At 44.6% G+C, this 14,183-nt stretch overlaps 1 protein-coding gene across 1 annotated transcript in view; it reads left to right on the top strand.

Annotated features, from left to right (window-relative positions):
- The window catches only part of AOAH (acyloxyacyl hydrolase), a 124,271-nt gene that overhangs the window by 73,899 nt on the left and 36,189 nt on the right, over positions 1-14,183 (top strand). The window contains exon 12 of the mRNA XM_036247343.1: positions 1,909-2,000. Within this exon, the coding sequence (XP_036103236.1) occupies positions 1,909-2,000 (92 nt within the window). The remainder of the gene's footprint in view (positions 1-1,908; positions 2,001-14,183) is intronic.

Consider the following 14,183-nt stretch of genomic DNA (forward strand, 5'->3'; position numbering starts at 1 on the left):
ATGAACATAAAAACCTCGAGTCCTTCTTTAATGTTATTTTAAAATTAAAAAATAAAGATAATATCTAAGGGCACATCGCAGCAGGCGGTCATATCATTGAATGTAATTTTTCAAGCAGCATATGGCCCAGCCTCCTGCTCACTTCCTCTCCCACCAGGGTCCTCGCCCTATCTCCTAGAGAGAACGTGAATCTGCAGGGGAAGGAAAAGTCACACTTCTGTCTCATTAGATAGTTGAAAATGTATCTTTTTTTAATTAATTTTTCATTTCAGTTGAAAATCGGGGAGCACTTTATAAAATATATGATTGAAATGGTATCTTTGTTTTTTTTCTGATTACAAAGTAGTACGTTTATTATAAAAATTCAAACATTATAGTAACATACAATGTGATGTAAATTACTATAATCAAGTATCTGGAGGGCACATGAAGGTGACGATAATACACACCTAAGATAGCCTGCTTCCTGCAGCCAGGAATGTCTCAAACATCTCAGTATGTCTGTGAGTTTTCTGTCAGCCAAGGCAAAAAGGGAACGTTGGCTTTCCGACTTATTATCCAAGTAGGATTCCCAGGTGAAATATAGGACACCCAGTTCAATTTGAATTTCAGATACACAAAGGATAATGTTTTAAGTATCAGTATGTCTCAAACATTTCATGAGACATACATATACTAAAAATTATCCTTTGTGTATCTGAAATTTAAATTTTTGCTCATTCACTTTGTCACTGTAATAACGGACATATAACATTAAACCATTGTAGCCAATTTTAAGTGTATACTTCAGTAGTGTTATTTCTATTTGCACTGAGATGCAACCAATCTCTGGAAGTTCTTCATCTTACAGAGCAAATGCTATACTGATTAAACAGCAGCTCCCCATCTCCCCCCACTCCCCCCATACCAGTACTCATCTTTCTGCTTTCTGTTTCTGCGAGTCTGACAACACTAAAAACCTCATATAAGTGGAATCATACAGTATTTATCTTTTTGTGACACTGGATTTAGCACAATGTCCTTAAATAAATTTCATCCAGGTTGTAGCATGTGTCAGAATTCCCTTCTTTTTTTAAGGCTGCATAGTATTCCATTATGTGGCTACACCACATCTTGAGTTTCACAAAACTCAAGTTTAATGGGCATCTATGTGCAACATTTGCAACCCTGTTCAGAAAACATCAGTCTAGATAAAGCTTTTTCTAGAAATTAGAGCAGGAGAGAGTTCATCCCAGAGGACATTTAGAAAAGGAACAATCAAGGGACACGGCTGGGAACATTCTCTTCCCTGAATTTGCACAACCCATAGCAAGGAGGTTCAGCCGATCCTAATTCTGCGCACTCTCTGCGTCAGGAGTTTTTGAACTCATGGATCACGTTGGTACACGTGCATCTTGTGGGGGGAAAAGCCGTAATTAGAATCTCAAAGGCATCTGACACTACCAAGGAGGGCAAGCCCCTCTTATTGACCAAGAGAATAGCTTTGAATTCAAGAAAGTATTTTTACTGGGAGCTTGGATATTATTACTTTTTGGGCAGTCAATGTCCTTAATGTCTAAACTCAAATATGGAGGAAACCTCAGCAAATTGAATAGAGTGGGGAGTTGACCTGTCTGCTGAAACATCCCTTTCAAGTGAGGGGTGGGTATGAGCTACCACACACTCTGCATCTTTCTCAGGTGCTGGAGGGGAGCCAGCTCATGGGGCATGCTGATTTTTGTGAATTTTCTGATGGTTCCAGTTAAGAGGTATATGATTTAAATGCCAAAGTCTCTTAAAGAGAGACTTTAAGAAAGAGACAGAGTGTGAGACAGACAGACAGAGAGCAATGCCTAGGCAATGAATAATCTTACTACCTGTAGAAAACAAATGACCATTTTGATCATCGCCACTTTATTTTTCCTTCAGAAATCTTTCATCGATTTACCATCAGCACTGACAGATGAGCTCAACTGGCCCCAACTCTCTGGTGCTACTGGATTTCTGAACTCCACGAGCGGGTGCGTATGTTTACAAACCCTCAAATATCTCAGTATGTCTGTGAAAAATAGAGCAGGAGATGGGGCTGCTCCAGGATGTTGAGATGGGAATTGTTAGGAACTGCTTCTAGAACATGAGTGACATACAACAAACCCACCACCAGCACAGGCCACCACCCAGTGGGGTGTCATGCAAACTGCATTTTATCAGTGCAAGCAAGGAGGGATTGTGTCATTGCGGGGACCCTAGAGTTGACCTCTGATGGAAAATACTCAAACCCATTGCTAAATTTTTCTCATTCAAGGGACAAAAATGTTTACGCGATGATTTACCCTCAGAAATTAATATTAATATTAATTAATATTTATAAAATGAATAGGCAAGTCTCAAGATCCTGGAACCACCCTGGCATTGATGCTCTAGACTGGAAGGTGGAGACTTTTATAGCACAGTTTTGCGAATCTTTACTTCCTTCAACACATTAACAAAGTCTGTTCTCGTGAGTCTCTGGTTTCAGAAAATTCAAAAAGCAATAACCCCTAAAACCCTGTGTTTTGTGTTGTTTTTCCCCAGTGTGATTCAGAAAATAATTGAGTTGATCCAAGAAAAAAAGAAAAAAAACAACCTATGCAGGGCTATTAGCTTGGGGGCTGGAAACCTGGCATTAGGAAGGAAATTATAAATGAGAAGGAAAAAATATTTTTTTAAGATTAAAAAGTATGCTTCATGTTCAGATCACCTTCAAATGTAATTAATGTAACAGGAACATCCTATTTAAGTTAAAGAAGCCAAGGCCCAGCAGAAGGATGAGAAACAGTACCCCGACCTCAGGAAGGGAGGGCTCTCACTGTGTTACTTGTAGCGGCATCTACAATACCCAGTGTGGTGGGTTAGGGGCAAGCTGTGTTTACAGGTACGGGAGTTCTGGTTTGTGTGGCCTTGGGCGGGACATTTAGCATCCCTGGACCTCATTTTCATGAAGAAGTCGAGTCGCACCCGACAATCTCTGAAGTTCTCCAGTGTTCAAGGTTCTAGGACAACCTAACCTTCCAGTCTGCACCCTACTTAATGACGCTGCTTGATTTAGAAGCACTGGAGAAAGAGATGTCTTGCTTTTCCCCAACAAATATGCTTTTCTCCACTCCTTAACTGGCTGTACCTTGAGACAAGACATGGCTAATGTTATCAGTCAGAGCTAGGACATTCTAGGACATTCTAGGAACTATGTTTCTTTAAGGGCCAAGGTCACTGCGCTATGAAGGTGGCACTCACGCCTGGCAAGCCTGCAGTGTGTGACACTGGGTGCTGAACCAGCTAGTAATCACAGTGGCACTGCGCTGCTGTCCTTCAAATACTGTTTCCTCCAATCAAACCCCGGAGAGGGAGGCGGCTGACTCCAAATCCTTAACAGGAATAACAGCCTGGACCCAACAACATCTAACACGAGCACCTGTGGCTGTCCACGTGCCTCCTTCCGAAGGTGGGGCCAGGAGTCTGTCCAGTCCGTGGAGCTCTGCAGGCCAGGGATACGTGATAAAGAGGTTCTTTAGCCCTGGCCGGTTTGGCTCAGCGGTTAGAGCGTCGGTTCACGGACCGGAGAGTCCTGGGTTCAGTTTCCACTAAGGGCACGTACTTTGGTTGCAGTTGTTCCCCGGTCCTGGTTGGGGTCGCGAGGGTGGTGACCACTCGATGTGTCTCTCTCAAATCTATGTTTCTCTCTCTCTCGTCCTCCCTCTCTCCCTCCCGCTCTATCTGAAGATAAATGCAAATAAAAAAGTCCTCGGGTGAGGATTTTTAAAAAAGAGGGTCTTTAAAGCTGGGGAGCAGAGGGACTGGGAGGAGAAACAGGACAACATTCAGAGATTAAGAAAGAAAGGAGGAAGGAAGGAAGGAAGGAAGGAAGGAAGGAAGGAAGGAAGGAAGGGAGGGAGGGAGGGAGGGAGGGAGGGAGGGAGGGAGGAAGGAAGAGAGGGAGGGAGGGAGGGAGGGAGGGAGAGAGGAAGGAAGGAAGGAAGGAAGGAAGGAAGGAAGGAAGGAAGGAAGGAAGGAAGGAAGGAAGGAAGGAAGGAAGGAGCTGGTGTTACCCTTAAGAAGTTATGAAAGCCAAACAACCGAAAGCAATTACCAAAGTTACCACGTCCAGCTGGAGAGATTAGAGTGAGGTTAGTGAGCCCACATAGTGGGTGCAGCTTGATGGAATTGTCTAGAGCACATGCTGCTCCCTCCACCTCTGGATTAACTTTGCTATTTGGGGCCCGAAACATAGCACATGCTTAGAAGGAAATAGACAAAGCCATCGTTACAAGTGGCACATGAATGCTGTTCGAGGACATTTAAACACACAGCTTCAGTGAGAGGTGTCCTAGAATCTGACAGTTAAAGGTTATCCATGGTCTCTGACCCAACAGATGTTCTACGAGAGAATGATTTTGAAAAGCAGTGAATAACTGGAAACCACGCCACTTGGGGCATTAAACACAGAAAATTGGAGAGAAGGGATTTGCCGCTAAGATTTGCTAACCTAATTCTGTTTAAAAAAAAAGACATGTGCGTACTAAACACGAATGGGCTTAATAACCTTATTAAATCCATTTTTCAAAAATTAAATGTGATATAATTGCCGATGATTAGCTGTCATCTAATTATACTTCGGAAAACAAATAATTAGCCAGAGAGTTGGCCTTTTGAAGTTGGCTGAGGCTGATTGGGGGGATATCATCTACATGAGCGATTTTCCAGGTGTGGTTCATGGACCCCTTAGGGGTCTCTAAGGAGGTCCACAAGGTAAAAACTATTTTCACAACAATACTAAGACAGCATTTGCCTTGTGCACTGGGTAGCCATTGTACCAATGGTGCCAAAGCAGTGGTGGGTAAAACTGCTGACATCTGAGCACGAATCAATGTGGCAGCATGAAACTGTGTTAGGGGTCACGTGTCTTCACCTGCACACACTCCTGGTTTAACACGAGGGGGGGAGGGTCTCCCTTCTAAAATGTTGCCTATGAAACAGGAAAAAAAGCATGCATTCCATTAAAGGAAGCACATGGTGTTTGAACCATTGCATCTGATGAAACGAGAAGATGCATGAGTCACTTTTGCTGTGTAACAAAACATGATGGTTGTCTCCAGGTAAAGCACTTGCATGATTGAATTGAGAGCAGAATTAGGCTGTTTTTCATGGAACACAATTTTTCTTGAAAAAGACTGGGAAGTACACTCTGGTTCCTCAGTCTTGGATACATTGCAGATATTTTATCCAAAATGAATAAAATGAACTTGTCACTTCAAGGAAAACAAATAATAGCATTGACTGCTCATCATAACATTGAGCTTTCAAAGAAAAATGTGAATTTTGGAAAACTTGTGTCTTCTACTACGACCTTGGCAGCTTCCTAATACTCAAATACTCTCCTAATGAGACATGTGGTGCAGGCAACAAATGTGATTTTTTAATATTGTGTCATAAAATGTATCAACATTTGGCATATCCTTGGCATAATCAGTGAACCAATATTTTTCTACATGATCAGTGTGTGATATATAAAATCATGCATGAGTAAAAGACCCATCCAGAGTCCAAGGTAGACCAATGCGTTTTCACGTAACAAGGTGCAAAAAGTTCACTGATATCATTTCAGATTCCACAATACAGCTAACCAGTCTTTAAGAAACTACCATTTGTCAAGTTTTGGTGTAGAATCAAAAAAGGTTATCCAAAGTTATATAAAAAAGGATATTAAAATGCTGCTCCCTTTTCCACCAACACGTCTGTTTAAGACCAGGCTTTCTTCATGGGCTCCCACCAACACAGCGCATCACAACAGACTGAACACAGAGGCACATATGAGAGACCAGTAGGTTTCTGTTAAGCTAGACGATGAGATTTGAAAAATGGTAAAACGATCTTAATCTTCTCACTAACTGGGGTTGGGGGTTGGAAAATACATTTTTTACAGGGAAAAAAATGTTATTTATGTTAACATGTAATGGGTATGATTTTTTAAATGAATTAAAATTAAATGTTATTTCAGATTTCTAAGTTTTCATTCCTAACATATAAATATTGACAGCTATAACTCTTACAAACAAAAGCTCTCTGGGTATCTCAACAATTTTAAGAGTATAAAGCAGGCCCAAGAGTGAAAAAATGAGAACTTCTGTTCCAGGGAGTGAGTGTGAAGAAGAAATGGGTTGAGAACAGAGACTGAGGACACCAACGGTCAGAGGTTGGGGAAGAGAAGACCCAGAAAGAACAGCCCTCGCCGTAGAAAGAAAATGGGAAGGATCTAGTGTCCTGCAGGCCAAGGAAAGAAAGTGTTTCCCAAGGAGACAGGACTAGGAGCCAAAGGCTGCTTGAGGCAGAGGACAATGAGAACGCACCATGCCGACTGAGTTTGGTGCTGATGGTCATCATGGGCCACTTTGACCAGGCATCTCAGTGGGGTGGAGAAGTAAGCCTGGTGGGAGAGAACAGACTCAGGAGGTGACAAAGTAAATGCAGCTGAGCATAAACAACTCTTCTAAGGAGTTTTACCATTAGCCCTGGCTGGTGTGGCTCAGTTGATTGGATGTGGTCCCATGCACCTAAAGGTCGCTGGTTCAATTCCAGGTCAGGGCACATCCCCAGGAGGAGGCATGCAGGACACAGTTCATTGATGTTTCTCTCTCTTCCTCTCTCTCTAAAAATCAATAAACTATTCTTTAAAAAAAGAGAAGTTTTACTATTAAAGGGAGCAGAGAAATGGAGTGATAGCTGGTAGGGAATAAAACATCAGGGAGACATCTAGAGATGAGAAACCCTACAGCATGCTTAGGAATAGGAAGATCCAAGAGAGCGAGCTCGGTGGATGAAGGGAGGAAACTGGTCTCTTGGGCCCGAGAGAGCAGGAAGAGATGGAACGCAGGCTGGCGTCGCTGCCCTGGGGCAGGAAGGACCCCTAGGGACACGAGGCTCTGAGCCAAGGACTTGCCACCACATACTAACGAATCTCTCCACCCATGATGACCTGCCCATTGACTGTACTTAGTTTTAAATTTTCATTTTTTAAAATGTATGTACTCAAATCATGAACATATTTTCATTTTAAAGATACCTGCAGGGCGTAAGTCAAACACCGAAACTCTCCCCCGATCTTACCCCTTTTCTCAGGAAAAGAGAGCTTTGTGATCACTGCGTGTGATTTTCTCCAAGGCCTTCCTACGGGATCACACGCATATATTTGCACATAAAAAAAATAAATGCTTTGTTGGGATTTTGCCATAAATGGCCTCCTACTGTGCATGAGCACACGATACCTCGGTGCTCTGCCCGAACGGTTCTTCCCGGAGCACTTGCCATTCCTGGGCAGCTCCGTGTGGTATTTCACAGTACGACTGTCTTATTCTCCTGTCGGTGGACAGTCCTTTTAATTCCAAGTCTTCGTTATTTCCCGTAATGCTGCAATGAACACCCCACCGTGCTCTATGTGAAGGCGGGTGAGGACTTCTTTACAAAAGCATTGCCGGGTCACAATGTATCTGTTTTTAATTCGTCATAGCCCCTCCAAAAGGGCTGTACCACTTTATCTTCTCACAGTGCATGAGAACATTGTTTCCCCACGCCCCTACCAATACTGGATACTGCCCCCCTTCTCAGTCTTTTCCAATCTCACGGCATTTTATTGTTCTAATAGGTAACCTCCTGGTTCAGTGAGTCTGAGCGTCAGGCATTTGTCTGCATCTCTGTCTTCATTGCTCACCACTGGGGGTCGGTTCTCCCGCCGGCCTCTTCATACTAACCCGTCTGCACTGTTCTCCCCTGTGCTCCTGTCCGGTTCCTTCGATGCCGTGTCACCTCTCTTGTCATAGTGTTTGCTCCTTGTCTCCCCACTCCACCTGCCCCCAGCAGACTCGGAGCGTCTCTGCAGCCCTGGCCCCTGGCATGGCGGGTGGCTCCATCCCGGGTACTCGGGTACTCGGGAAAGGAATGACAAGTTCATAATGATGTCGCTCTGCACTGTGGAGTGCGCCACACCCCTAACCCGCTCCTTGCCTTTTCTCAGCGTGTCTACACCCAATCAGATTTGCAGGAATTAGTGTTTCGGGAAAACGCTAGGGACAAGGGAAGAAGGTGTACACAGCGTGGATTGAACCACCACTGCATGACGTGCTGCATATAAAATCCATCTGTGCAACTTAAGCCTTGGATTCCACTTCCAATGTGTCCCTGTAATAACAGTTCTACAAGAAATTAGCAAAACTCAATAAAATGGTCAAATTTTAACAAACTGGAGAAAGTGCATGTAAAGCAAAAGGATCCATTCAGTAGCCAGGTAGAAAGAATAAAACAAAGGAGAAATCGGTTAACCAGTGAATTTGGTCAATAATAGATAAATCAAGCCTTGATTTTTGTCCAGAGTAATATAATTTTGCAATTGAGATTGATCAAAGTACATTAAAAATCTCCACATTTCCCTGGTAGAACTCTTGTAACCAACTGAACCTGGGATTTTAGACCATCTCCACTCTTAACGCTCAAGTACAGATCACAGAGATAGATGATCAGCCATACCCTTCAAAAACTGTTCTGTGAGAAACTAGCCCCACAAGATGCTAGAGGGTGTAAAATACATTTTAAAAAAGATCCTTAGATCAAATAAGTTTCCAAAGTGCTTGTTAAAATAAAGAAAAACAAGTTTATTCTGTGTATGGCTTATCAGAGCCTTTATAATTCAACACCCTTTGCATATCTCCAAGGTATAATATGAACTATTTCCTGAACTTATTTGACCACAGAACAACGTAGAATGTGTGTGTGTGTTATGATAAAGATACATTTCAAGAAACTACTGTTTCAGTGAGAAATGCTGTTTGGATTATTAACACAATCTCCTGTCACAAAGGAGCTTTTCAGATTTAGAAGCATCCTTGCGTCTCTGTTTTATCACAGTTTAACATTCTCCCTGATGCAGAGGCCTAGATCAGATCTGAGGCAGAGAAAAGCCAGGATGCAGAGAGTTATCATCTCTCCGAGCTCCGAGGGCAGAAGAGGAAGGGGTCTTAGTGGGAGGTTAACAGGTAAGAAGCCCATCTGAATACAGCAAGCAGCTCATGAATTATTGAACACAATGCCTAGGAAGTCTATTTCCTTGTACTATTTTGCTGCTCCCAATTCAAAATCTATCGCTCTGTGTAGATAATCTTTTCATGTCTGAACTCCTAGCCGGTCCTCTGCAACCCCTCCACCCTGCACACCCCCCCACCCCCCATAATTAGCCCACTGCCAATCCCTCGGAATACACAACAAATCCCATTCTGCGTGTTTCTCTCTCTCTGAGGCTGAAATCTTGGTTGTTGTGTGATACGGTGAGCTAGAGGTCACACGGGGTTCTGGGATGTGGCTAGTATCGATAGACTGGAAGGAATTATTATTTTATTTATTTATTTTTATTTTTATTTTATTTATTTTTTTGGTACGTGCCCCTAGCGGCAACCGAACCCGGGACTCTCTGGTCTGCAGGCCAACACTCCAACCGCTAAGCCAAACTGACCAGGGCCTGGAAGGAATTTTTAAAGTTCTTTCATCCATCTCCCTGGCCCCATGCTGGTCTGACCTCCACCCACACCAGAAAGAAGACTCTCTGCCTTTTTCTTAAAACTTCACAGTAGAGGTCCCTGGATAAAGCCCGCCTGGTCTCCCTGCCCTAACCCTTCACAGGCAGTACCTCCACTGTCTCTCACGGGCCCTGTGCTAGCCTGCAGAGCCCCAGCTGGCTTTGTGCCCGAGTCCCTGAGATCCAACCTCCTAGGAGCTCAGAATGTAAACCCAAACTAGCTGTGCCTCCGGGGAGAGCCAGCCGCAGCCTCAGAAAATCCACCAGCACCTGACACATCGCTGCTGACTGAACAACATCACACTGCTTTGTGCCCAGACCTCGACAGGCTAAGCCTTCCGGGGGGCTGCTGGGCTGCCTCTCTCCAGGCAGGCTCTGCTTCGAGTCAACACAGGAGAATATTTTCTCGGTTCTAAACCAACCCCTGGATTTGTCTGCGTTATTCCTGAGGCTCTTTCTTTTTTCACTGTGTTTCATCTGAGTGAAATGGAGGGGGAGGGGGATTAGAAGTCTCAGAGAAAGTGGTTTTTTGTGCTACCAGAGCCCATGTCGGCAAAAGCGACCAGTAGGCATTCTGTCTGAGACTAACCTACTTTGATTCAAACCAGAATGGCCACCACAGTTAACCTTGCTCTGCACAGTGTCCTCAGCTCATCCTAGTAACCCCTGTTCCGCGGACCCCGTATGTGGGTAACCTTCTGGTAAGCAATCTCCTCCATGTGGAGGCTTCTCTGAAGAGCGCACGACCCTTCTCCCCTCTCTGGGTTTCCGGGCACCCCTGGCAAAGTCAGCTCCTAGGATTTGTAGCAGAGGTTACGAATCTGAGGCAGGGATGAAAGAAAAGAGTATCTTTGACAACGTGAAGTACTTTCTAGTGCCTTACCAAATCTTAATCCCAACATTTTAGATGCTCTTTCTGGTCAGAAATGTTCATGAAACTATTCTCCTCTAGTAAAGGTTTCTATATTCTTGTAATGGAAGATGCAACTAACTATATCCATAATGTTAATATCCAACCTATTTACTCTCCATGAGCAGGTCATGAGCAAAACAGTATTTCGGTACTTCCATTTTGTTTTGAGAATGATTGGAAACCCACGTATGGCTAAATATTGGTAACACTTTCCCGAAGGAAAATGACGCCTCTTTATTGACCGTGGCATCGTTTCAGGATCGAACCCCGATCTGATGTCCATTTCCCATCTGCTTTCCCCAAACGGAACAGAACGGCGAAGGCAGGGGACGTGGGCAATGCAGGGCCTGAGGATCGTTCAGGTCTCTGGCTGAGGCGGCAGACGAAGGGCCTTTCCTGCCTCCCCCGTGAGAACCGCTCTAAAATGACCGTCCGTGAGTGTGCCCACAAGGACAAGGGGAGCAGGAAGAGCCGACAGCCGCGGATGCTGAGGGCCAGAAAGCAGCAGGACCAGCGATGACCGACTCCGTCTGTCCAGCCCTGGCCTTGTCGCAGCCGGCAGGAGGGAGCGCGGGGAAGCACCCGGGTAAAGCGGCGGGACCCCCAGAGGACTTGGGAACTGGCGACCTGCGGCAGCCCCACAGCCGGAGGTGAGGCCGAACACAGAGGTGCTCGTCGGAAGGTGGCTCAAGGAGCAATTCGATCCTCGGGTGTCTTCCCCACTCTCCGCGGGGGGCAGCCCCCCTCACTCGCTCTGGTATACGCCCAGAGGTTTCTTCTCTGGAGAGGCCGAAATGAAGGGCTTCTGGACGGGTAGACAGCAGACAGAAGTGGGGAGAGAGCACCCCTCGAAAACACATGCATGCTGAATGCTGAGGACCACCCACCCCCAGCCCAGAGAGCTGGGGACCCGGCTGGAGACAGGAAGGTCTTTCCCTGGTGAATCTGCCCATCCCAGGATAAAAGCTCCCAAGACCCGGACGGCAGGGGCTCCCCAAGGACAGCCCAGCCAGCCGCCGGTGTGGACCAGCGTAGCAAGTCACACCCAGGGACTCACTTTCCAATCAGCCTTTGAGTTTTCAACAAGTTTCCACTTCTAACTACAAGCCCACAAACAAGCCAAGATGCTAGAGATCTGAGGGACACCTTGAATGCAAAAGACAATATGAAAACAAAGAGCCCTCACCGGTTTGGCTCAGCGATTGGAGTGTCGGCCTGCGGACCAGAGAGTCCCGAGTTCGGTTCCTGCTAGGGGCACGTACCAAAAAAAAGGAAAAGAAAACAAAGAGAGAAAAAACAGCTCCAAGAAAACTATAGTTTTGTTTACTGAGGGGAAATAACAAAAAACACACAAACCTCTCGTTAATATCCTACTTATAAAAGTAACTAAACTTAATATCTTCAAAAAGATAAGAGAAGATATTTCACTGATGTAACAAGAACATAATATTAAAATTAAATAAATATTCGAAGAACAAAAAAAGATCACTTGGAAATTATACTAGTGACATGGGATGATTTCCACAGAAAAGGTGAAAGATAAAGCTGAGATTCTATCCCAGAAAATAGAGCAAAAGACGAAGAAGTGGGAGACAGGACGGAGACACGGGAGCATTAGAGACCCGTCTAGACGAGTCACTCTCCGAACAGTGGGACTTCTAAGAAAAACAGAAAGGAAGAAAACAGCCATGAAGTGATGGGAGAACATCTCTCAGAACTGAGTGACGTGCATTTCCAGGTTAAAAAGCGCCACCAAATGTCTGACACTGTGCATGGCGACAGCCACACCACGCCCGTCTTCATGCCTTGTCAGAACACGCGGTAGCAGGTGCTGCTCCAGGTTCTCAAAGGCTCAAGGGGCAGAACACGGGGGAGGCCAGGAGCCAATGACTCGATGCTTTCGAACTTCTGAGAAAAAGTGATTTGTACCTAGAATTCTGTAACCCTCTCTTCTGGGTATTATTATATAACAAAGTACTTTCACTTTGAGTGGCTTATAACAACACTTATTTTTATATCTCCTGATCTGAGGGTCAGGGGTTCCGCCAGAGCTTGGCTGGTCAGTCCCTCCTCTCCAGGTGATACTGGCATGGCTACTCAAGGGTGTTCACCTGCTGGCCAAACTGTGGGGTGCAAGGTGGCTTCCCTCCCATAACTGGCACCTGGGGAGGGGCAACTGGAAGGCTGGGCTTAGCTGGGCCCCTCCCCCTTTCCGGGTAGGGACTATTTTTTAAATAGGCTTTGATTTTTGAGCAGGTTTAGGTTTACAAAAAAATTGAGCAGAAAGTACAGAGTTCACTTCCCCTCCCTTACCTCCTCCTCAGTCTCCTCTATGATTAACATCTTGCTTTGGAATGGTGCATGTGTATCGATGAAAAGCCAACACTGACACAGTATTCTTAACTAATGTCCACAGTTTACATCAGGGTTTTCTCTTTGTGTTGAACATTCTGTGGTCTTTCACAAATGCATGATGACATGTATCCACCGTTTCAGTTTCATATAGATTAGTTTCACTGCCCTAAAAAACCCTGTATTCACCTTTTTTTAAAAATTTTATCCTCACCTGAGAACATTTTTGCATTTATCTTCAGATAGAGCAGGAGGGAGACAGAGAGGAAGAGAGAGAGAGAAACATCAACGTGAGAGGGACACATCGAGTGGTTGCCACCCACACAACTCCAATCGGGGCCGGGGACAAACTGCAACCGAGGTACATGCCCTTAGCAGGAACCGAACCCGGGACTCTCGGGTCCACGGGCCAATGCTCTAACCAGTGAGCCAAACCAGCCAGGGCTGTATTCACCTTTTAATTCCTCCTCCGCTGTCTCCCCAAGCCCCTGGAAACCACTGATATTTTACTGTTTTCATGGTTTTGCCTTTTCCAGAATGTCATACAGTTGGAATCATGGAGTATGTAGCCTTTACAGGTTGGTTTCTTTCACTTAGCAACATGCATTTAAGGTTCCTCCATGTCTTTTCATGGCTTGATAGTTTATTTTATTTTATTTTATTGCTGAATTATAGTCTATTATATGGGTGTACCATAGTTTGTTTACCCATTCACCCATTAAAGGACATCTTAATTGATTCCATTGTATGGCCTTTTTCATGATGTCTCAGTAGGATAGTCTGACTTCTTACATGGGGTATCTGGGTCTAGAAGACCAAAGTTGACAGGTACCTTAAAAAGCCAGGCTAGCGCAGCTAGAGCGGCTCAGTTTATTGAGTATCGTCCTACACACCGAAAGGTTGCTGGTTTGATTCCCAGTCAGGGCACATACCTGGGCTGTGAGTTTGGTCCCTGGTTGGTGCATATATGGAGGGCACCCTTTTTTTTTCATAGCATCCTCCCACCTTTTAGCATCCTCTATAATTTTTTTATTTATGATATTTAGTGGGTTTTGGGTTTTTTTTTTCTGCTAGGATGTCAACAACACAGGGGCAGAAGTCTGTTGTTGTTGTTTTTCACTTACCAGCATGACCCAGGTACCTAGAACTGTGCCTAGCACAAAGTAAGGCTCAATAGACATCACTCAAGTAAAAATGGATTTGATTTTATTTTAACTATGGGCTGACTAGCTTAGATTTCTACAAAATAAAATAAATCATTCACCTCAAAACTCTACCACAAAGCAAAATCCCACACTTAAAATATTGCTCAGACATCTTAGTCTTCTATTAGGAAATGTTAGC

This window comes from Molossus molossus, unplaced genomic scaffold (assembly GCF_014108415.1).
Source record: "Molossus molossus isolate mMolMol1 unplaced genomic scaffold, mMolMol1.p scaffold_m16_p_7, whole genome shotgun sequence".
Taxonomy (NCBI): domain Eukaryota; kingdom Metazoa; phylum Chordata; class Mammalia; order Chiroptera; family Molossidae; genus Molossus; species Molossus molossus.